We start from the raw sequence: 23164 nt of genomic DNA, 5'->3' as shown, positions 1-23164 counted from the left end.
ACATTTCCCATCTAAGTAGTAAATATTGCATTTGTCTCCCCAGCGATTCTAGAGGCCGTATCCTCTCAGCATTCGCCTTGGTATGGAGTTCCATCCCCGCCAAAAATCAAAGCTGATCACAACATTCAACTTGACAGTCTAACAATTAACTTGGCAAACATCAACATCATATTTCACTCTTCAACTTTGTACTTTGTATCACAATCATTGAAACTTTAAACATCAACTTTCAAAGTGACAGTTCAACGTTTAACTTTATCCATCAACATTCATGTGAACATGTCAACAATGATCTTGACACATGGTCTGTCAGCGAAAGATGAAGTTTGAACCTCCAAGTCGAATGTTGAGTCACCAAAGGCGCACCAATCCCGCCAAAATTCAACTTGAGAATTCGACTTTCAAGTTGATAATTCAACATGAAATGTTACGTGTCAATATCCGTATTTAGCAATGAACATTGCTATTGCTGATGACGTAAATATGTTCACCATGACGTAATGTTCAATTTTTCAAAGTTGGTTTCAACCTCGTTCCCAGGGTCCTCTCTCTTCCTCCCTCGAGAATGTACCCTGGTTGCGGCTGGTTACGTGTCTACGTATGCCAACCAAAGCCGCACAGAGGGTGGGTCCTCAACTTAAAGTTAGTCAACACTGTCTAGGGAGGTGAATGTTGCGCTGCTATACAGACGTTATTTATTTTGAAAGTGAAGCAAGTTGTTAGTCAGAGATCCTGCCTGACCAATGCTTCGTCGCTATGATCTGAACTTCTATGAGTATGAGATGCTAATTGAGAGGGAACTTTGCTTATTTTTCAATGCTTTTTGAAAACCGTCAACAACCTGCTTCGGATTAGTTTAACCAGTTTTTCATAGCAAAATAATTAAGTAACCGTCAAATTATCGACGGGATGCATTCAACTAAATGAGAAGCTAGTTTCTTGGCCGAAAATTGGACTTACCGCTAAAACAGTTTTAAAACGAAAGCCGTTGGATTTTGCAAATGCGCGACCGATGTCGCTGTTGTCAAGTTCTTCATAAAATTTCTCACAGCAAGAGAACCGAATGACCGTCAAACTGTCGATTGGATGAATTCAATCAAATTAAAAGCTAGTATCTTGGCCCAACACTGGACGTATCAAACTCTACACGAAGGCATCAATGTCTCCGTTTTGATTTTGCCGATCGAAAAATATAAGCTGCTTGATCAAGTTACTAGTATTCAGCACTCAGTCGTTGTTGATGTCAAGTTCTTCGTAATTTGTTTTCGCCGCAAGAGAATGGAATGACCGTCAAACTGTCGATGGGAGTAATTCAATGAAATTCAAAACTACCTTTGTGGGCGAACAAACAACATAATTAACTCTAAAAGAATGAGTAAATACCTACGTTGTGATTTTGCCGAGTGAAAAATGAAATTAAATTCACCGCGCGGTTCATTTATTGTTGTGGTCGTCATTTTCAAGTTCTTTGTCAATTATTTTCACCACCACAAATTCCAAAGACCGTCCAACTATCGATGGGAAAATTCAGCCAAATGCAGGGCTAACCTTTAAGCCGAACTTTGATGCATTGAACTCCAATATCGAATGTGTCAATGCCTGCGCTGTGAGTTCGGCCGAGGTTACAAATTCCACTCCCTACTGGGCTCAGTAGGTGAGCTCAGTGGAGACAAACTTTAACTGTCCTGCCCCTCCCTCCAATCATTTTTCTGGAATCTGCAAAAAAAAAAAAAAAAAAAAAATCTAGCAGACACGTGACCAGCCGCAACCAGGGTACATTCTCGAGGGAGGAAGAGAGAGGACCCTGGGAACGAGGTTGAAACCAACTTTGAAAAATTGAACATTACGTTATGGTGAACATATTTACATCATCAGCAATAGTAATGCTCATTGCTAAACACGGATATTGACACGTAACATTTCATGTTGAATTATCAACTTGAAAGTCGAATTCTCAAGTTGAATTTTGGCGGGATTGGTGCGCTCTTGGTGACTCAACATTCGACTTGGAGATTCAAACTTCATCATTCGCTGACAGACCATGTGTCAAGATCATTGTTGACACGTTGACATGAATGTTGATGGATAAAGTTGAACGTTGAACTGTCACTTTGAAAGTTGATGTTTGAAGCTTCAATGATTGTGATACGAAGTACAAAGTTGAAGAGTGAAATATGATGTTGATGTTTGCCAAGTTAATTGTTAGACTGTCAAGTTGAATGTTGTGATCAACTTTGATTTTTGGCGGGGATGGAACTCCATACTCTTAGTCGTAGTACAGAAATTTAACCGAGAGAAAAACAAATTCATTCACCTTCTAAATCGATTGAACTAAAAAACCGCTTACTTATTTAGCTTAAATTATTCCCAAACTTCTTTCCTAGATTTCTTGGGGTCAGAGACTTAAAAAGCTCAGATTAAAATAATATTCAGAGTTTGAAGCTTCAACTCTAGACTCTAAAAAGCTCCTACGCTTCACGTAATTCTTTTTTGTTGTGTATATTGTTTCTCGTAAAAACTAGTTCACTACCCCCACACTGATTCGTTTAACACAACAAATATTTACAAGATAAATATTAGCCTGGTTTTACAGACAGATGAACAAAATCTCAACATTTTCTGTCTACTAGACATTCTTGCAAAGCACAATTTGATTCGAGATTATCTGAGCTGATTTGGTTCGAGGTTACTGCGCCTTTCAATAACATGCAGAATCTAAAATTCAAAGCTCAACCGCCAAATGCGTTTTTCGCTACCGTCAATCAAATGTGCGGCGGCAACTCCCGGGTTTCGACTACTGCCAAGCGCGCGGTAATCAAATCGTTAAGCACAGTTCAGACAACGAAACAGTGCTCGGCAGTAGTCGGAAGCTGGGAGGAGCCGCCGAACATTTGATTGACGGGAGCGAAAAACGCATTTGTTGGTTGAGCTTCGAATTTTAGAGTCCGCATGTTATTAAAAGGCGCAGTAATGTTTTGCCGTGTAGTAAACTGCTGCAAAAACATACACTGATGTATGCAAAAGAAAGAACTTAAATTTTGTGTTAAGAAACTAGTAAACTTCCTCTATAAATTCATAAATATTTGAAAACGTAAACCTTGATTTGTCTTTTATGTTCTCTTTACTGCACTCCACATATTTTTCTATAAATTAGTTAGGAGAATTTATTTTACTATCAACGCAACCCCTTGTTTGTAATCATTCGCTTGACTCTCATGACCCATAATCCTGATAATGGATCACATTATGAAGAGAAGTCATACATTCATCAATCTTATGTATCCTCGTTATTTACAATTCCTTTCATTGCCAGTCAACAAATTTACGTCAAGTCAGTACTGTTTAATTGTTTTCTATCACGGCGTTACCTTCATTAAAATTCTACTTCAATTAATGAGTGAACTATTGAATAAACGACATCAAACATTCTAATGAAATTTATTTACTACATTCTATTAATTTATTTATTTAATAAAATCTCAACAAGAAATCCTATCACAAAGACCTCTGAGAAACGAAACGACGCGTTTTATTGAAGATCAATCCTTTGGGTGAATCAAGGAAACGTTTGCATGAGCAGACGTACCATTGTGCGGACAAGGCGGCCGTTCTTTTTTCATCGGTGTAGGGTGAAACTTTCTTTGCCCAGGGCGCGTCGTAAACCAAAAGGAGAAATTCCCCGCGGCCCTTTTCTGTTTCTTATTTGGTTGCATGGCTCAAAAGAATATTCATGTAAGCTAGCATAATTTGAATTGCTCGATTTTGTTGGCTGGATATTTCAAGTTCACGTACAATCTACGAGAAGTCGGTTTTTGTTCTTGGGATTCCCCGCGCTCGGGACTGAGTTTAGATTACGCAAATTAGACTGGGAAGGAAAGCGGAGGGAGTGGTAAGAGGCAGGAAAAACCGACTACGAAGACTGCGAAGGTCTTTCTTCTTTTCTTGCTCTCGAACGCCCGCGCTTCTCATCGCTCGATCGTTCATTGCACGCTAGGAAACGAAACAGATCACGTGCAGTCTACAGTTGGTTTGATTTCTGGTCTAGAACGAGGCTGACCTGAGATCCTAGAATGTAACTGACTTATTTTACCGGCCTCTAATAAACCGATAAAAAAAGGTATTTTACTTTAGCCCTCTAACGCCTGGTCATCTTTTTCAAAATGACTTGGCATTTACATCTCTAATCCTAACCGAAAAAACCACTCAGGCTGATACTATCTGAGTTTTTTAAAGAAGGACTGAGGGGCAAAGCGCCAGTCGATATGATAACTGTCAGTCCTAATCGTGGACCCTTTATTTCTGCTCGGGTTTAGTCCTTCGGTATTCTCCATCCTAATCCATCACTAAAAGAATTTCGCTCGCGCGCGATTGGTCTAAGCCCGTCACGTGACTAAATATTCCCCAGCTAAAACTGGGGAATATCCGAGGATATTCGCTAGCTTTCAAATCTGCGCGTGTTGCGAAAAATATTTGGAGGATAATCAACACAATGGCCTACATTGGGCGCAAAAATGAGTAGGGAGGTTTTTAACGACCCGCAATGTAACCCTTGGTTTGCCCTCGAGGAACATTGTGGGTCTCGGGGAAACAAAACTCACTGTTTCCCTTGTGTAGCATTCTGTATGACTTGTTTTCATTTCCATTGTCTTTTTAACAACAAGGCAAGTTATGTTTGAAGGCACCGCTTTTAAAGGGCTCTAACTTTTGCGGGGTCACTTATTTGGGAACTAGCTACAAAAGTGAAATTTTATCGAAAGGCAGTCGTTTACTTTTGTAAATTCACGTTATTTTATAAGCTTCTACTTATAACTAAACCAATAAAAAGCAGGGATTGGACAATACTTCTCACCTCTAGTCCAAAATAAATAATACCTGATACTATGGAAATTTTTTTAGGAATTAGGGGCAAACCAGGCGTTAACTACGAGAAATCTTCCAAAACGTTGTCAAACCCGGACACATTTCCTACGTCACGCAGACTTCTATTTAAGGTAATTCCCCTGAAATAAAACTTGACGTAGATTTTCGTTCAAACTTTGTCCAATGAATATTTATCATATGAGAACTTTCATTATAAAATAAAAAAGGGGGGTGCCCATGCTCGTTAAGGACCAGTGAGGCATTCAAAATGTCCCATTTTAACGTTATTTAATGCTTATTACAAGAACGCATTCTAAGTTATTGTAAACTCTTTGTGAGCCCAAACTCATGAAAACACGCCTCAAACTACAGTCAATACTTGTGTCGGACACAAATAAACTTTTTACGTTTGATTTTGACAGACAGCTGAATCCTTGTTAAAATATTGGAACCAGTTTTTCAACCGATAGAACTTGATATCAAGGCATATCCGCCATGTTTTCAATGTGCGCGTGCACGAACGCGCGCTAACAACGCCATAAATTATGCGCAGTAAGGATGCGCAATGCAATACTGGGGAATGACCTTAAATCCAAATACTGAAAAATGATCATTTGATGCGATGTCTTGTGATTTCCACAGAGTTTTTTAGATGTCCATCAAAAGTGAGCTAACTTTCAGTGTAAGGGGTTTCAATACTCATGCTATCTTTTGGTTTATGAATTCCTAAGATCTTAAGAGCTCTTTGAGGTTCTTTGAGTAGGATTACTCTCACAAACGGAAACCAAATCATAAGCGGTGCATACGCCGCTTTATGGATTTTCCAAGTAAATTTAGCGTATTCGAAGGAATTCAGGGATCGGGCACTTGATACCTCTCTGCTGTAGTTTCAACAATAAACACACAAATTGCTAATGCTTCAAAATCTTTTTAATCGCTGTTAATACACTAATATCCCGCGTCTAATGTGTACTATATGATAATGATAACAGGAAAATTAAGAAGCAGGTTAAGGCCTTCTATCTTTCTGTTTTGCTTTCAAGCTACTTCTGGGGTGCATTGACTTCCTCGATCACGAGTCACGGAGTTCCACCCGGTATAAGCATCAGACCCCGATTTCTTCCCTGGGCAGTCTCCGACTTTTATTCCCACTTTAATGGTTCCCTTGGAAAGTCCCTGGCAGTATCCTCCAATGTAAGTTGTTTTGTGTATATTGGTGTCCGTTTTGCCGTTGTTTCGGTAAATATGGACAAGACCATCAATGGCGAGTGGACCTTTACATTCCACTCCGTTGAAGGTGAAATACCAGCGCTTACAGCAATCCAGGCAGTAAGCTATTCTGTAGTCACCATTGAACTCCACTTTCAAGGCTATATCCTGGGCGTGCTTGGTAAAAATGCACTCCTACCAGCCGGAATTCGAAGTAAATTTATATCTTAACTTGATAGAAAACGCTGATGCTAATCTTCTTATTACCTGGTTAAAAACAAACTTGATGCCACGTAGCCAGACTCTGATTTTCTTGTCATAAATATTAGGGGAAACTAATCAACGAGCACTTTTTTATAATTATTGTTAATAAAGTCTCTTACCTTAATCAGCCCATAGTCTCTTCCATCATTGAGATTCTTCCACGCACATTGTTTCCAGTTTCTCTGAGGGGCCTGGGTACCCTGCTCGCCTTTGGGCCCTTGAGAGCCCTTAGGTCCCATTTTACCGGGTGTTCCCACAGGTCCTTGGTCTCCCTTGGCCCCGGGAGATCCCGGTACACCACTGCAGCCGCTGACAGTACAGCTCAAGGTCGGCGGGGACTGGGATTTTACCTGATAACGGGAAAAGAAGAAAGGCGGCAAACTTAGGTTTTACTTCAATGCTTGGTGACTGATAAATCTCCTTTATTGGCACGGGTCTCAGAATAGTTCTTTCACTTGCTTCGGTGCCGAGACGCTATTAGAGTAGAAATGGTTTGTAACAGGAGCATTTGCTCGACTACATGACGAAAACAATGAAAAACAGAGTATGGTCTGTGGAAGGTTATTGTGGAGGCTAATTTCAATTGTTCGTTGGAAAAAAAAAACACCAATACCGTTTCTTTCGAACTGAATGTGATCTCTTTCATCTCAGCGTTGATTTTCCGCCTCTTTGTCGTTGCATTCTTTAATAACAAAATAGCTGTGATCTCACTGGCGACTGAGAATGTAATGCCAAACAGGGAAAAGTGAAACAAGACTAAGACTATGGAAAGACAGTTCGTTCATGTAATTACTGGGGAGCTGAATTTTTCGCGAGTAAAAGAAACTTGCGAGTGAGACCGCATCGATTTGTTGAAATTCAAGATTGTGAAGATGAAAACTTACCGACTGGTTGGAGGAAAACACTAAATGTGGAATAATAAATCCAGCAAGGCAACTGAGAAAGATGACGAAACTCATTGTTTCAGCTTTTTCTTGGCCGTTGTCAGCAAGTTCGACTGAAAGAGAGAAAAAAAAGCGTTACATGTAACCTATACAGCTAGTGCAAGGAAACGGCGGAGCAAAGAAGGACTTAATAGTTGTAATTTCTAAGCTGAACTCGGTTGAGTTTTAGAATATTTCTGATCAATGAGCCCTCCTCATTGCTGTGTTGTCAAGCCACCGTGAACTGTGTTTACTGAAGCAGTGGACCAGTTCCCAAGACCCAAGCATAATTACCTCCTCTTTTTCTAGTGTTATACCGTGACTTGTATCGTTCCAGAAAATTGGAGACCCGAACGATATGATTTCTCTTTTTTTATCGGAAGAACTACAAGTACTTCTCATATGCCGAACCCGAAAGAATCTGCCTTCAGTTTTGCTCTCTTGTCTCTCTTGTTTCGGGCAAAAACACGCTAGCTCCAATTAATAAATATACATCATGTCGACTGTTATGATAATGTTGACATTGTTATTAATGAATTTTTGCTGATAAATAGTTTATGCATATCACTCTGTAGTATTTTACGGTCTGGTGATTGGGTATAAAAATTGGTCTAGATTGGCACGAAAAGGGGCTCATCGAAAAATTTTGAATATAACAGACCTAAATAAAATCAGTTTTAGAGACCCTTAATAAGTTCAAGAGATTATTTTTTTTAGAACTGTCAGTTATTCGGTTTCCTGTCCTCAAAAGTCATAGATTTTCTCAGTGACCCTTTGTTAAACATTCGTCTGAAACCGGCTGAACTTAGCATTGGTTCGTGACTATAAAAAATGTGCAATTAACTCTTCAATTTTAATCCAGTTAGGTAAATCGGCTTTTTAATCTGTGTTTCTGCTTGTATCGTAAGGGGATCTAGAAGCCCTGAAGAATGGAAAGCGAAGAGGAAGAGACGAAAACATTTGTGAAAAAGGTTTATCGGTACTCTTAAGCTTTTTAACGTTTCGTCCACCCTGCAAATGGAGCCTTTTCTTTCAATACTTTCTTTTATATGCTTCGTACCGCAAAAAGAAGCAAAGAGGATCTTGTCAAAGAGCGGAAGTTTCGGTTTCTTTCATTCCCAATTTTTTCTCAGCCACTCATTACCAGACTCTTTAGCTCAGCTCAGTACAGCTCAGCGGGAAGGTCATCACAAGAGGGGAATGCGAGGCCAAAAATGGCGGCCACTACGCGCTCGGGAATGTTAGAAATTTTCACTAAAGATGGATGGAAACGAGTGTTAGCCACCCTCGATGACGATGTTTTGACTCTTAATGTAGAAGATAATTCTTTAGTTAATGGCCAACCGCCCTCACCGACTCCTCCTCGTTCACCAGAAGCGAACGACCACGTCGAACCACCGCAAACGATCGCGGACCAAATCCGGACTGTGCGAGTGATAAAGCAAGAAGTTGGCGGTTTGGGGATAAGTATCAAAGGTGGAAAGGAAAACAAGATGCCTATTCTCATATCGAAGATTTTCAAAGGGTTAGCTGCGGATCAGACAGAGAGTTTGTACATAGGGGACGCGATTTTGGCGGTAAATGGAGAAGACCTCCGAAACGCTACCCACGATGAAGCGGTGAGGGCGCTGAAACGTGCAGGCAAAGAAGTTGATTTGACTGTGAAGTATGTGAAAGAAGTGACACCTTATTTTCATCGCACGGCCGAATTGAACGCTAATGCTGCTGCAAATGCGAGTACGAATGGCGAAGGTGAAGGATCTTCGGAGGGCAAGCCAAATTGTATCGAAGTGAAGAAAATACCTCTCAAGTTGTGCTTCGTGACGAGGCACGTTTCGCCCAAGATTGAAAATCATGGAAGAACGTTCGAGCTTTATAATCCCGACGCCAGATCAGCGTGCATACTGCGGGGGAAAGATACTTCAGCAACGAATCAATGGTTCACTGATATTCATACGAATATTACAAGGCTCATTGCACCAGGTATGTTCCATGACATTAATTTTAGTAGCACTGAATTAACGCAAAATCGGAAATATTGCGGAGATATTTTCACCAGCAGCTTTTATTCATCATCAGCTTTGGCGCTTAGCGCTGCAATTATGGATTACATGCGGGGTAGATCGATGTAAATTTACAGATTTATTTTATTTATTTTTTAATTTACTTCAGTTAATGGATTTCATAGTTTTCCCTCATTCCATCGTATGGGTTTCATTCGAGACTGGAGACTGAAAAGTGCAATTTTTCAATTCTGTTAGTACTGATTGCCAAAGTGCTTGAGTACTGCTTTCGAAGTTTAACACTTTAAGTTTGCCATTATATTTTATAAATAAAGATTGAGCGAACAGCTGAACGGAAGGGTGAAATTTTAATTCTGACACTTGAGAGTGGAAAGCATTGTTCGCGCTTTGTTGCTATTGTTTCAACCTTCGTGTGACAGTTTCCCACTTTCGTAAACAGTCAAAACATTGCAGTCAGAGGTAATGGCTTGTTTACTGAATAAAGAAGATGTATAAAAACAGTGCTTTTTCAGGCACTCTGTTGTAACTGGTTGAATAAATATTTAATAGAAATCTTTTCAAATCTAGAAAAAAGTGGAAACAAGTAGAGCCCGAAACGAAAACCATTAAAAATAGATCGGCACATATTCAAGTAACAAATCCTTTATTTATGTCTCAATTAATTCAAAGCCCATCGGGTAGAACTCATCAATTTTGATTATGCTAATGAAAACAGTTTGAGCATAAAACTATTGAGGAATAGCACTTTGTCGATTTGGCTGGAAATTTGCGAACAATTTTCGAAGAAGCAATTTGAAATTGTGAAAACGATAGTCTTTTTAAGGAGATTAAAAATATTGAGTCGTAAAAATAGCAAAGGTACATGTACTTCTCTTTAATCAGTGTTGTGATTTATGTATGCAGCCACAGTCATAACAAAGAGATCATTTATTTTAAGATTTGGTCTTCTCTGAAACCTCTTGTTTTTCAATTAGCCCTACAGCGTAAATTTTCTCATTTTCGAAACAGCTGTAGCCTGTTATTCCCTTAAACCTTTTTATCCGAAACTGGTTATTATGAATTAGTTTAAAAGAAATTGTTTCAAACTGACCTTATCCTTGTTGGACACTGCAACCCTGGTCATCAATTTAATAAAACAGACTTTAAGTATTTAACAAGTGTGATGTAGTTGAAAAAGACCAGTTCTTGTTCGTTCGTTTGTTTTTTTTATATTCACAATTTGGAAAGGTTGTAAACATGACATGAATACAGTACTACAGAACTCTGTTTTCAAACTAACTCCTGTTGGTAAAACTTGATTTCTGCAATATTCATTGTCTTTAAACCAAGATTCTTGGTGGAAAGCTTTAAATAAAGTACATTTTGTATGAGCAAAATCAAAGAGTATCAAAGTTTTTGTGCCTTTTGAATTGGGTGTGTTTTGTGCACCCTGGTTTTGTTTGATGTAAGTCTCAAATTGTGATTATTTTAGTTTTAAGTCAGGTCTGAAATCGGAGATGGAAATTCACACATTTTGTCAAAAATAGCTTAAGGGTTTCAATAAAAAAGCAGCTCTACCCCAAAATATTGCGGAGAGTGCCCTTTCCCCCAATCCCTAGAACTGAAATATTTGCAAATATGGTGTCACTGGTGAAGACAGTTTTAAGGAATATAGTTGTGTGGGAAATTTGAAGTCACATGTTCACGGTGAAACTGTATAATAATTATAAGTCCAATAAAATTTTACAGATGACAACTGGCGATGACAATAATAAATTGTTGTTACTCATGTCTGCCTTAAAAGGCCAAATGGTTAAGTTCTTTCTTTGTTTTTTCTTAGCCATTGAAGAAGTAAATGACATGCTCAGTTCCAATGCAGGATATCGCGAGGTGCGTGCTATGGGCTGGCTTAGTGAGCAAGTTCATCTTGGCGGGGACAGTTCTCATACGGAATGGAAACCGGTGTTTGTTGCTTTGACAGAAAAAGACATGTTGCTGTATGTGGCAGCACCTTGGTCACGGGATGATTGGAGTGCTCCAGTAATGAGCCATCCACTATTAGCAACAAGGTGGGCAATGTTGTTAGGGCCGTAGCTAGTAACAGGCAAACCGAAGCACTTGCGTCAGTCATTTTTTTTTTTTTGCCTGATCTCAGTGTTTGGTTGAAATGTAGAAATGAAGTCATTATAAACACCCTAAATACCAATGAAGACCATTTTTAAACCATAGACATTGCCTCAGTCATATTTTTTTTCCTGGTTTTAACTGTGTATGTTACTGCAGTCACATGTATTTTTTTTTTTCTGGATTTAACTGGGTACATGGCCTCAGTAAGAGTTTTTTGGCTACGGCCCTGGTTGTAGGGACAAATAGTAAGAGTTGGTGACAGTGCAACCTTCATAAGTTCCAAACAATTTAGTAATCGAGACACTTTGTGAAAATGGCACTTCATAATGTTTAACCCCTAGTAGTATTGCGAATACATCTAGTGACAATTGTCTGCTACCCCAACCTTCCAATTTAATGTTGTGCAGGTTCTTTGGTCTGCAGAGTCTTGAAAAAACCAACATTATTTGGGGGGAAGGGGAAAAATGTTTGTTGGATGCTCAAAAATAGAATTCTACCAAGAAGTGTCTCAACACATTTACATGTATCAGCCATTGTGTGTCCAATAACTGAAATTAAAATGTGTTAATGTGTTCTGCCTTTAAGGGCAAGAGAATACCTTGTTGTACCCAGTGTTCTCTGTAAGCACTGGTGATGGGCGAAAATTGCTGTCCACTAGTTCTGAATGGGCTGACTACTCTCGATACAAATATGAATTTTTGAGATTAAAAAATGCAAATGTGAAGCTTAAAGTTTTACAAGTTTTCAGTACCTTATCATTACCTCTCTGGGCTAAAAGTCGTTTGAAATTGAGCTGAAAACTTGGAAACTAAGCAAAAATCATGAACAAGCCTACTACAAAACATTCTCTGTCTCCTTCCAATTTTTGGGAGAATCCTGTGTATCTATTTCTTTTTTTTGTATGTGTGTTGTGTGTGTTGTGTGTGTTAATACCATTTGCTTTGAGAAGGCATCATTATTACATGACTTAGAAAGTTGAGAAGGGCAATACTAAAGGCATACTCAGACCTGTTAAGATATGCCAATCACAGGGCAATTTTTTTTATCTACGTTCCTCTTATTAACCAAGTTTGAGGTCTATACTGTAAGTTATGGACCAAGATTTTTCTCTTCCCCTTACATTCTTGCACTTGGTTTATGAAATATGTTTATTGTTAAAATTATTTTACTCAGCAAATAGGTTCAGAGAAGTTTGAAATCAACCAACACTTAAAAATAAATTCTCATCCCCTTGTTGTAAAGAATAACTACTCTTGTTTCTCTCATGATTTTACAGACTTGTTCATTCAGGACATGGTACTAACCACCTCCAGAATGACGATTTGACATTTGGAACACGCACTGGAACAAGGAAAGGAGTTGAGGCACATATGTTCAGAGTGGAAACTCCAAGAGAATTAGCTAACTGGTCACGCAGCCTGGTGCAGGGAGCCCATGATGCAGCAACACTAATCAAAGAAATTAACTGTGGTAAGTTTAAAATGAGTCTGTTGAAGGACAAGGGATCTGGGAAGCTTGACAGCTCAGTTTCTGAAATCAGCTGGAGTGCACTTTCTGAAAGTCAATCAAAACTGGTTAGAAAAATTTGAAACCCCAAACCAAAGGTACATTTTGTACATGTATGTTCAAAATTGTTTATGGATGCTGTAAGTTTTTTTGTTTTTGTTTTGTTTAAGAAAAGACAGCTACCTGTATGTAGATGAAAATACATACAATACAGTACATAGAATGTGATGTAGTTCTTTAATTTCCTCTCAAACCTACACTTTGATAAAGACCAGAGCAGGTCATTCTACCACCAAGATGGTAAGCAATGCTAGTTTAGAATCACAATGAAATAGAAACAGGCTTTATTTGTTTTAAAAACTTTAACTGTACACTGTATTTGTGACAGCCTTTTTCTCAAAGCTCTCTCGTGGTCCCTTCTTAAATTGCATATCTATTGGTTAGTGCCGCAATGGTACACCAATGCAGTGGTGAATCGCAATATTTTATGTCATGATACGAATATCGATATTACGACAAGATACCATGATATTATGATTTTGTGATTCTTCATGAATAAAAAATTCAACATTCAGAAACAACTGTCTTTTATGCTCCTTACCTAAGTCCTTTCAGAGCTATTTATTAAACTAAGGGACCTGGGAAAGGGAAAAAAAGTTCCATCTTTTCTTTGTATTGCTTTGTGTGCTTCCGGTCATGTATCTTTCAACATGGCGGCACAAAAGCATGCGCAGTTCCAATTAGCTGTCAGTTGACACAGTCTTGTTTGGCCACGGACAAAACACATGGTTCATCTGTTCCTCGCAGCTCTTCTTTGCCTGTCAGTTGTATGTAATGACGTATCATATCATGTATCATATGGTGACACTTGTATCGAGATATGTATCGTATCATGAGAAATTGTATCATTGCAGCCCTTCTATTGTGTAATACTCTGATCAAATGTAGCAAGTGTGATATAGTTCGTATGTTTTATGCAAGCAGTTAAACTATTTTACATTGAGCTATAAAATAATCATGAATTTGTTTTCCTCTACAGCTGTGACGTGGAGAGACCAAGATGCACGTTTAACTGTACACTTTGAAAATGGATTCACTCTTACAGATGCACGTGGGAATGAAGGCAATGGACGTGCTCAGGTCTTATGGTATTTTCCATTTGAAAAGTTGAAGCGTTCAGCAGATGATGGGCAAAGAAGATTATGGCTGGAATTTGGGGCAGATGAGTCTGATCAGGTAATAAATTTATGAAGACAAAACATTCATTCTGTAAGGTATTATGAATCTTCCTTATCTTGATTCTTTCAGACTTTCTTGCTGAATTCGAGTGTGCACTTGATGAAAAATGTATATAATGGTGATAGAAGTTGACCTTAGACTTTTTATCATCTGGCCCTTGTGGCTTTCTTGTATTAGTGAATGCTATATGGGTCAAAATAAGGAAAAGTGCCTTGTTTATGATTCATTAATTGCTTTGTGAATTGCTCATTACAGGTTTGGGGTAGAAAATGGTCATTGAATATGCCATTTTCGATATATTAAAATTCTGACATAGCTTCGAGGCTTGGGGGAATAAAACAAAAGAAATTCATTATTCATCACTCAACCCCAATATGATTTCTTTTGTTTTATTCCCCCAAACCTTGGAGCCAAGTTAGAATTTTAATATATCAAAAATGGTCTATTTGTGATGTGCAGTGTTCGATTTGTATCTTTTTAAAAAAGGGTGCAATAAAATTCCTAATTATTTTTTACAGTGTGACAACTTGAACTGGCCCAGCTAAAAGGAAGCTAACCATTCAGCCTGGTGCCATGCGTGGCATGGGTTGAGTTTGTTGTTGATTCTGACCTTACTCCGAGGGTTTTTCCCTTGGTACTGCAGTTTTCCTCCCCCCACAAAAACCAAGGACCTACATGAAAACCAGCTGACACTGGTGTGGCTTCCTCTAAAAAAGTCTTTTGATATTTTTAATCTTGGAAAGTAGGAGAGAGAACTTTAATAATCAACTGAGATGCTGTCCCCTATTTTAATCTCCTCAGGAGTTGGATTTAGAACTGGATCTTCATGGCTGTCCTAAGCCTGTGGTGTTTGTTATGCATACCTTCCTCTCAGCAAAGACAACTCGGCTTGGGCTGTTTGCTTGAGTAATGTGGTGAGGTTACAAACTGTGATTTCTCATCTTGATACTTCCTCCTCTCATGTAATGACAATAGGACTAAGAGGACTTTTAGCTACAAACAACTCATTAAATGTAATTATTGTTTTGTGTAAAAGTCATTTCTAGTTTAGTTTGCAGCTGTTTTGTGAGGCAATGCCATTAAGTGCAAGTGCCATTTTTCATCTGAATGAAATTATATTATAATTAAGTGCCAACTAGTTTTAAGCTGTACATGTATGTATTTGTAGATTGACATTTTTTTTTGTAGACATTAAGAAATGCTTCTAATGTAACTATTAACTATTATTAACGTTTTAATACATTTCTTTCAGTTTGAGTTAACTCATTATAAATTACATGTAAGTTGGTTCTTTACAACCAACGAGCAATCTGTTTGCTTTATTTGCGCAGAAAATGGAAAAAGATGTAAAGGTCTTAAACACAAAATGCCATGGAAAGGTAATGCAATCAATGGCTGGCTGCTATGCATAACAAAAAACAAACAAACACAAACGCAAACAAACAGAAATCTCAAAGGGTTTGTGGTAACGTCAGGGGTGAACAACGCAGGGAGTTACTATTAGTATTTGAAGACTTTTTCCTTTCTTGAAAACACACAGTTTGGGTGTTGTGTGTGCTAGAGAGAGTCCAAACCTTTTATCCCTCAGCCAGTGGTAAAATTAATTGAAAAACTTTCCAGATCAAGATTCTTTTTCATGACTGGTTTCAGCATGTAGCCAAATTGAACAACACAAGAAAGCTGTGCTGAAAAGTTAAAATAGCAGTTATGTTTGTCTGTAGCTAGGAATAGGATTATTGTCAATGTTGTGATGCAGTGAAGAGGCAAAGGATTTTGTATTCAAGATATGAAAAGGCACAGAAGGAAGTCTTGAATTAGTTTTAATTGCTCTGATGTTTGCTAATTAATTGTATCTTAAAGACTGAGGAAACTACGCATGAAAACGGTGCAAATTAAATAGACCTCACTTTGCAGGAAAGTAAAACATAGGAATTTTATATAAATTACATTTTGATACCAAAGAGTGGCATTTGTAGGATTTTGCAAGTGGAAGCATTGTTGTTCTTGATGATTTTCACTACATTTTCACATTGACACTGCAGTACATATATAAATTGTATTTTTATTATCATGATGACATATTATTCTCCAAGTATATTGTGCTTCAATTTCTTTTTAAAAAGGTCTAGGATTTTAGACCGGGGAGGTGATGTTTCTTACATTCTGATTTTTGTGTCATATTAGGAGGATGACCTTTTTTATTTGGTATGTAATTGCTGTTGGTACCATAGATTAAGGGTTGTTACTTCTTTGTTTGAGCTTTTTGGAGTGAAAGTATATCAACAATATTATTTGTAGATGTTTATGGGTTATAGTAAATGTGCTTGCAAAAGGAAATTAGTTACATCCCATGCCTTTACAAATGTATAGTTTAGCAAACCAATGATAATAATTATATTATTTGAGTGTATTAGGTTTGAACTAAGCTACAGTGAAAAGCAAGGAAAAATAGCAAAACATGTAGTTAGTGATTTTGTGACTTGACGCTTTTACTATGCTGTAATTAATAAAATATGATCGAGGAAAGCGTAATGCTTCAAGCTTTCCTTTCAGGTGTTTTCAGGCATTATATTGATTGCATCTTAATTTCAAGGTAAATGTACCTTTGTTCATTGTAACAATATATTATCAATCATTATGGTGAAATTTAAATTTATATCAGGCATTGGTTAGCAAAGTTAGTTTATAAAATCTGGCATATCTATGGAGACTTAAGTTTATGATATCTTATCACAGCGTGTGTCCAAGTCTGGACGAATTGGATGTGGGCCAAACATTTTCATCTCTGGCCATCACATTCAGTGAATAAATAATGTATTGCACAGCCCTTATAGGAAACGGACCTGTCTACAACTTGTTTTCCTTGGTTATAATCTGACTTTAGCACACCTGTAGCCATATTCATAAAATTTTGAAAATAAATCAAAGTATTTTTAGAAAGCATTTTGCTGTGTTTATTGTGTTCAAATTAAGAGAAAAATATTTATGTGTTGGGTACAGTCCAGAACAAGACATTGACTCTCAACGTATTTCGGATCCAGTTAAACAGTTGTTAAAGGGGCAATGTCCACCAGTTCTGTCAAGAGAGGTACCTCTTTGCTCTAGAGAGGTTCTAACTTTGTGGCTGGGTCAACGTTTGAGTGTTGAGATCAAGTGGGAGGTGTTTTGTTATAGAAGGTGTACCAAAGTAAGGCCTTGATCTGTTAACTTTACTATTGAAATATAAAGACATTTTGCAAATTCAATTGACAACTCTTACACTTTATCCTGCTTTAATCTGTCTTTATTTTTTCTCTACAAAGCCCACCCATTGTAAACTCAACAGCAATTAAGCAACTCTTGGTAATAAATATATTGATGCATTGTTTTTGAACCAGAAATTTAATAAATGTTGTTTGTCTGTGCGCAACTCTTGCCAGTAGACCATGATGAAATCAAAGTCAGGGACATAATTTTTCTATCTTTTTTATCATGCTGAGAACCAATAAGAAAAGAGAATTTTATTGTGGTTACAGTATGAATGGTATCTGCTGTTTGCATTGATGGCTGCATAAACTTTAATTTGAAGTTGATCTTAATAAATTAAAACTACCGGTAGGTAGCCATTTACCTAATTATGAATTCTAAAGATGAAGATTTTAATACATACTAGTGAGCAACGTGCAGACCTAGAAAAGAAGTGACTAAAATGAAATCCTAATATTCTAATAAGTAGTATACCTAGTGACTGAATGTTTAATTTTCACATGTTCTGATTGGCATATTCTCCACTTTTTTTGATGATTTATAAATTGTGGCAAAATTATTTAAATGTAAATAAACTTGTCATTGATAGTATTGAGGAACATCATTTTTAACCTGGTTAATTGCAATAAAAAGATTGTTCTTGTTATGGAAATACAAGAACAACTCCAACTCCACATCAAGTAATAAACAGCAGACTACGGCTATGTATTAACCAGACAGTTTCATGGCAAAATGTAGTTCTGCTATCCATCTTCAGTTTGACCAACAGTTGTCAAATATTGGGACGGTATTTTACGCCTTTTACGCTACACAGGGTTTTTGGCATGGTTTGGATAAAAAATGCATCTCTGCCCTCTGTACCTGTTTTCAGGATACCTAAGAGTTTATTTAGATCCGGTCTGAGCAGAAGAGATGGATGTGTGAGAAGTTGTCATTTTATAGAATGTACAAAGTGTGACACATTTCGATTGCTTAAAAATCCTTACCATGAAACTGGGAATCTTTTTCAGTACTTATATCAGAAAAGAAGTAACATTTTTTTGCATAGAAACAAAAAGGATAGATTTGGTAGCTTTGAAACAAAAGTTTCTTTTTCTCCAAAATTCTTCTTGTGTTCCATGACAATAGAAATGTTAAAAAAGTTTATGTTATATTACACATAACCAAGTCATGGGAAACAGTTGCACATTCCATGGGATGCATCTTGGGACAGTTGTAATTGCCACTTAAGTCGTGGATTGAATTGATTTAAATTCTAGTTGTCAACTTCTTGTAAATTATCATATTATGAGATTGGACTCTGTCATACCCAGGCAGACATTATCCTCATTTATCAGCTTTGCAGTGGCAAAATAATGGCCCTAAAAAGAAGGGAAAAAAATCATTTTCCTCAGTGAGATACTGTGCGTTAAAAAAATAAAGGAAAATAAAGTTGACCAAATATGATCTATCTTACCTTTGGAATGTATTTTGGTAGTTTGAAGGACTCATAAACATGAAGTTTTTGACCTGAAATTGAATGCACAACAAAAGTCATTAAATTAACAAGGTGATTCAACTACGACTAACATTTCATTTAATGTTAAAAATATTGGACACAACATAATAATTGCCAATGTTACAAGCCATTCCTTCCTCAGGCATTTACCAACAATGGTCGTTTTCCCATGCGTCCTGTAAATTTCTGCTTAGCAAATGTTCCCCTCTGTTCTGGAGAGGTTTTGGTTGATCTACAGATTGATGATTATTATGTTTGGTAACTGAAAGAACAGTTGTCTCTCCCCCCCCCCCCCCCCCTTAGTCTTTCACCTTCACCTATGGTTAGGCTGACAGCAGGAGACAACTGACTTTTCAGGCCTAGACCTAGAATCAACTATCCCACAGCAGACTCCAATGAAAGAAGGGCACATCTAGTCCCTGAAATGGACAGAGATAGTTGCTTCAGCTGAATTTCCTTGTTTGTTTGCAATGTTACTCCCTTTAGGGTGGGCAGCTAAGGCTGGTCCTGAAATGATAGCTATTTATATTTGTTACCTTTATGCATTGGACAGCCAAAGCTTTTTGCATCCACTTTGCAGACATTGTGTTTAACATCATGCAGGGTTCGGCCATGGAACTGTGCTACTACATGCACTATACCACCATTTAGGGTCGCTTCTACAATAGTGTTCGAGAAAGAAAATAAAACATTTGGTTCTTGGAATAACTGAGTATTTTCAAAAGGTCCAGATTTCAAAACTTTCTATGTGGTTAACATTAAATTGCAGTTGTTGCAAGAGGCGTTTAAAAACCTGTGGTTATGGAATTCAGTCTGAAACCATGTAAAGTGAGAGAAAAAACATGGGAAGGGAAGGGGAGGAAATAAAAAGAGACCCCTTTTTCTATTTACATAGCACTCCCCCGATTAGTTTCCATAGCCGTTTGTCTCTCTTATCCCGTGGGGCCTTGGCAAAAGAAAAAAAAAAGCAGTTCAGGAGACACATGATATGATTGGCTAGATTCTTAGACCTAGATTTTCACAATGCTGGTTTTCAAGACAATCAAATCTTGTTCCAAGAGTCACCTTGTGTTTGCGTAAAGGCCCTGCCAATGAGGGGGACAGGACACAATATAAATGGAACCAGAATGCTATCCCCTCTCGATATTGTGGATCTTTGTGCCTCAAGTTTTCATGCATCTCACACTCGTAACGCAATTAGCTGCTAACAGCAATCAACATTGATCTTACTTGCTGTAAAATTTGCAACTGCTGTTCCAATAACTCGTTTCTGTTCCGCATCGTAATGGATGATCACTTTTCCTATCTTTTTCCGTGAATCATTGTGGTCTGCAAATCAAAGCAGGATTGACTATACATTCTCTTTGTCTTAGTGTTGGCACAGTGACAACAGTAAACAATGGTTATTAGTCACAGAAATTATTTATATTTATTGTTAAAAACTTAGGGAGTGGTCGCCCAGCCCAAAAAAGTTGAACAGCATTACCTCTGCTTAAAATTAACTATAGCAAAGCAGAAAAATAAAACAAAATACTTCTTTTGCAGCTCTCCCAACATGCCATAATGTTCAAGAAACGTCATTTTGCATTTCGTATGTACCCTAGGGCTACATGTTCCCTTCAACCCCTAAATTTTTGCATTTTGCATTTCCTCTTTTGTACCATATTCACTTGTTCGCAAAATACTCCGAGAGGCCAGGGGCCCGTTTCTCGAAAGCTCCGGAAACTTTTCGGTCTCACAAAGCCATATTTAGTTAATCTGTATCTAAATGCAGAGAGGTGTGTGTGCCTGAAACTTCTTGTATGAAGGAAACCTCCGTCCTGTTATTGATCATGAATTTCGTCATAATATTGTCAAAGTAGTTGTGGATCCACGAGGCGATAGCCGAGTGGATCCGCAGACTACTTTGAGAATGTTATGACGAAATTAATTGTCAATAACAGGACAAACGCATTAAAAACTGACGTCAATTTGTTTTTTACAATACACAAATTGTCAAATTGTCCGCTCTCGCTCGTTGACGCATCTCATAATTTACAAATTCATTTGTCTGTCCGCTTATTGACAATGAAAATTAGCCAATGAGTGCGCGAGAATTTCCGCAGTTACCATAAAATTATATTTAGAATATATATATATATATATATATATATATATATATATATATATATATATATATATATATATATATATATATATATATATATATATATATATATATATATATATATATATATAAAACAGCTCTGTAATGATAAGGTTTGAGGTTGCTTCCGTTCCGGAATGCGAAAATTTTAACGGGCGCTTTTGGATTGCGTGACGTGACGGATGCGCGTCACGTATTGAAATTGATGTCTCATTTGACATTGACCTTTTTCTTCCAGGCAAATCCTGTTTTATTTTTAGAGGAAAACAGGAAATTGTTCTCCAGCATCTTGAGCGATGGAAGACCACACGTAATTTTTCCTTCTATTTTGTTAGCGATGACTTTAAGAGACAAGAAAAAATATCTGAAAAGAAATAGAAATTCCTCGATTGGAACAAATTTTGAAAGATTGCGTGCGTAAAGCACAATAAATTCTGATGGAGCAAAGTTTATACACGTCAACACTAATTGCTATTATAAAAGAGGAAAAAATCCAGAAATAGAGCTAGAAGCGCAAATAAACTGCAAGGGCAAAATAACGATTAATCGATAAAAAAAATTATCGTCGATGTCAAAACAAACTATCAAGATTTTATCCTACGCGTACAGTTTCTGAACATCATTTTTTAAAGTTCGTTCCTGTAAAATAGAGAATTTGTTAACTGTTGATCACAAACACGTTTTCAAAGGCGACCTCACCGCAACTGTCCCAGATGTCTCCAACAGCCTTCAAGCCATTTTCTTTAACCCATTGATCCCATTGTGAGCTATCGTTTATGCCATCTTGCCTCTCTTGTGTTATGTTCAGATCCGATAAGTCCGCAAAGAAAGAAGTCCAAACAGCCAAGCACCCGAGCACCAATAGCACAAGGATCGACAGAAAAAGCCGCTTTTTGTAACCTATACTCCAAAATCTCACACGAATGGAATTCCACTCTCGGCATAAAATCTCGGCGAACATCACGTCCCTTATGATCAAACCCTCCAAAGACTCGGGCGGTAAGGGTTTGAACAGTAGTTCAATTGTCACCAGAATCAGAATACCTCAGCAACCGAGAGCCACGTAGAACTTGAGGATCCTAAAATTATATAAAATACTGGAACCTTTCAAGACAGGAAATGACATGGTGCTGTTCAAGTTAATTATTGTCAGGCTTTTCCTATTTTGATGACATGTACAAGCATTCACCGACAATAAATCGGTCGCCCTTGTGAATGGGAAATGTCCAGGTGACATTTATATACAGGGTGACCGTTATATTATTGAATTAAGCTGTACTAACCTTACACTACTTACAATATGACAGTCCAACCTTCCTTCCCGGGGGGGACTACCATACCTCTCTATTATGGACAGTTTCCTATGCCCCGACAAAATTCTCATATATTTTCGTCAAAAGAAATCTCATACGGACCCTCTCTTATACGGTCAACGGACACAAAATCTCGCCCCCAGAGAGCAAATTCATATAAAAGTTAACCTTCTTATTACGGTAATCACTGAGCTGATGATTGTTTGTGAATGTGATACAATTTCCGGTTTGAACTTACACAAACACCAACGCAACTGGAGATTCATGAAAATTGAAATAAAACACCACAACAGGTGACCAAAGATGATCAAAGAGAAGAAAAGTGAAAGTGCGAAGCTAAGCCTTACATGGCTGTGTTTCACAACTGAGGACTGGGAACTGTACCGAATTCACGAAGTTGATTGGCTGAAATCGATATTGAAAGCGGTCTAGATTTTCCCATCTGGACCAGTTCCATTTTGCGGTGAAGAAGTTGCAAACTAAAATGCAAAAATATTGACTATTTTCTCTGAACAATATTTATTCATGGAAGTGCCAAAAAGCCTGATGAGAAAAAAGGGATAGAAGACGAACAACCTTTGGCAGAATTAAGTTCGGCTCATCGCCGTTCGCAAGCAAAATGTTAGCTAGTACAAACCAGTTATACGTCAACGAATTAAATTTTTCTTGCTTGCCATATAGTGAACATCTTATTAACCGAGCTTAGTCGGTCTGTATGGGAGATTATTGACCTCCGTCGTGTGTACAGACCTCACTGCATTCGGTCTGTACTCAAAACCTCGGTCAAGATTCTGCTCCCATACAGACCTCCTGCTCGGTTAGTAGGAGCT

At 37.8% G+C, this 23164-nt stretch overlaps 2 protein-coding genes and 1 pseudogene across 4 annotated transcripts; 1 reads left to right on the top strand and 2 right to left on the bottom strand.

The window, feature by feature from the left end:
* Positions 1 to 5772: 5772 nt before the first annotated feature.
* Positions 5773 to 7735, bottom strand: LOC110053226 (collagen triple helix repeat-containing protein 1-like; annotated as a pseudogene). Its single transcript, XR_016209976.1, has 4 exons — positions 7551 to 7735; positions 7218 to 7330; positions 6453 to 6683; positions 5773 to 6264 (listed from the first exon to the last, which is right to left on the bottom strand). The product of XR_016209976.1 is annotated as a collagen triple helix repeat-containing protein 1-like (transcript).
* A 681-nt stretch (positions 7736 to 8416) lies between these two features.
* On the top strand, positions 8417 to 17074 carry LOC110053221 (beta-1-syntrophin-like). Of its 2 annotated transcripts, XM_020759430.2 has the most exons (6): positions 8417 to 9239; positions 11100 to 11328; positions 12663 to 12856; positions 13932 to 14128; positions 14933 to 15045; positions 15463 to 17074. In XM_020759430.2, exons 1-5 carry the CDS (start codon positions 8471 to 8473, stop codon positions 15035 to 15037), a joined length of 1494 nt encoding a protein of 497 aa, XP_020615089.1. In that variant the 5' UTR covers positions 8417 to 8470; the 3' UTR covers positions 15038 to 15045; positions 15463 to 17074. The 2 variants fall into 2 exon arrangements, with proteins under 2 accessions (XP_020615089.1, XP_020615088.1); XM_020759429.2 differs by having other exon boundaries at positions 14933 to 17074.
* A 318-nt stretch (positions 17075 to 17392) lies between these two features.
* Positions 17393 to 22577, bottom strand: LOC110053222 (uncharacterized). Its single transcript, XM_020759431.2, has 5 exons — positions 21721 to 22577; positions 20106 to 20204; positions 19412 to 19534; positions 18834 to 18886; positions 17393 to 18738 (listed from the first exon to the last, which is right to left on the bottom strand). The coding sequence occupies exons 1-5, from the start codon at positions 21980 to 21982 to the stop codon at positions 18658 to 18660; spliced, it is 618 nt and encodes a 205-aa protein (XP_020615090.1). The 5' UTR covers positions 21983 to 22577; the 3' UTR covers positions 17393 to 18657.
* Between the last annotated feature and the right edge of the window lie 587 nt (positions 22578 to 23164).

The sequence above is a fragment of the Orbicella faveolata genome, unplaced genomic scaffold (assembly GCF_042242905.1).
Source record: "Orbicella faveolata isolate gen_17 unplaced genomic scaffold, um_ofav_v1 contig_3, whole genome shotgun sequence".
NCBI lineage: Eukaryota > Metazoa > Cnidaria > Anthozoa > Scleractinia > Merulinidae > Orbicella > Orbicella faveolata.
Note: the sequence above shows the minus strand (reverse complement) of the source record. Positions and strands in the feature narration are given on the sequence as shown.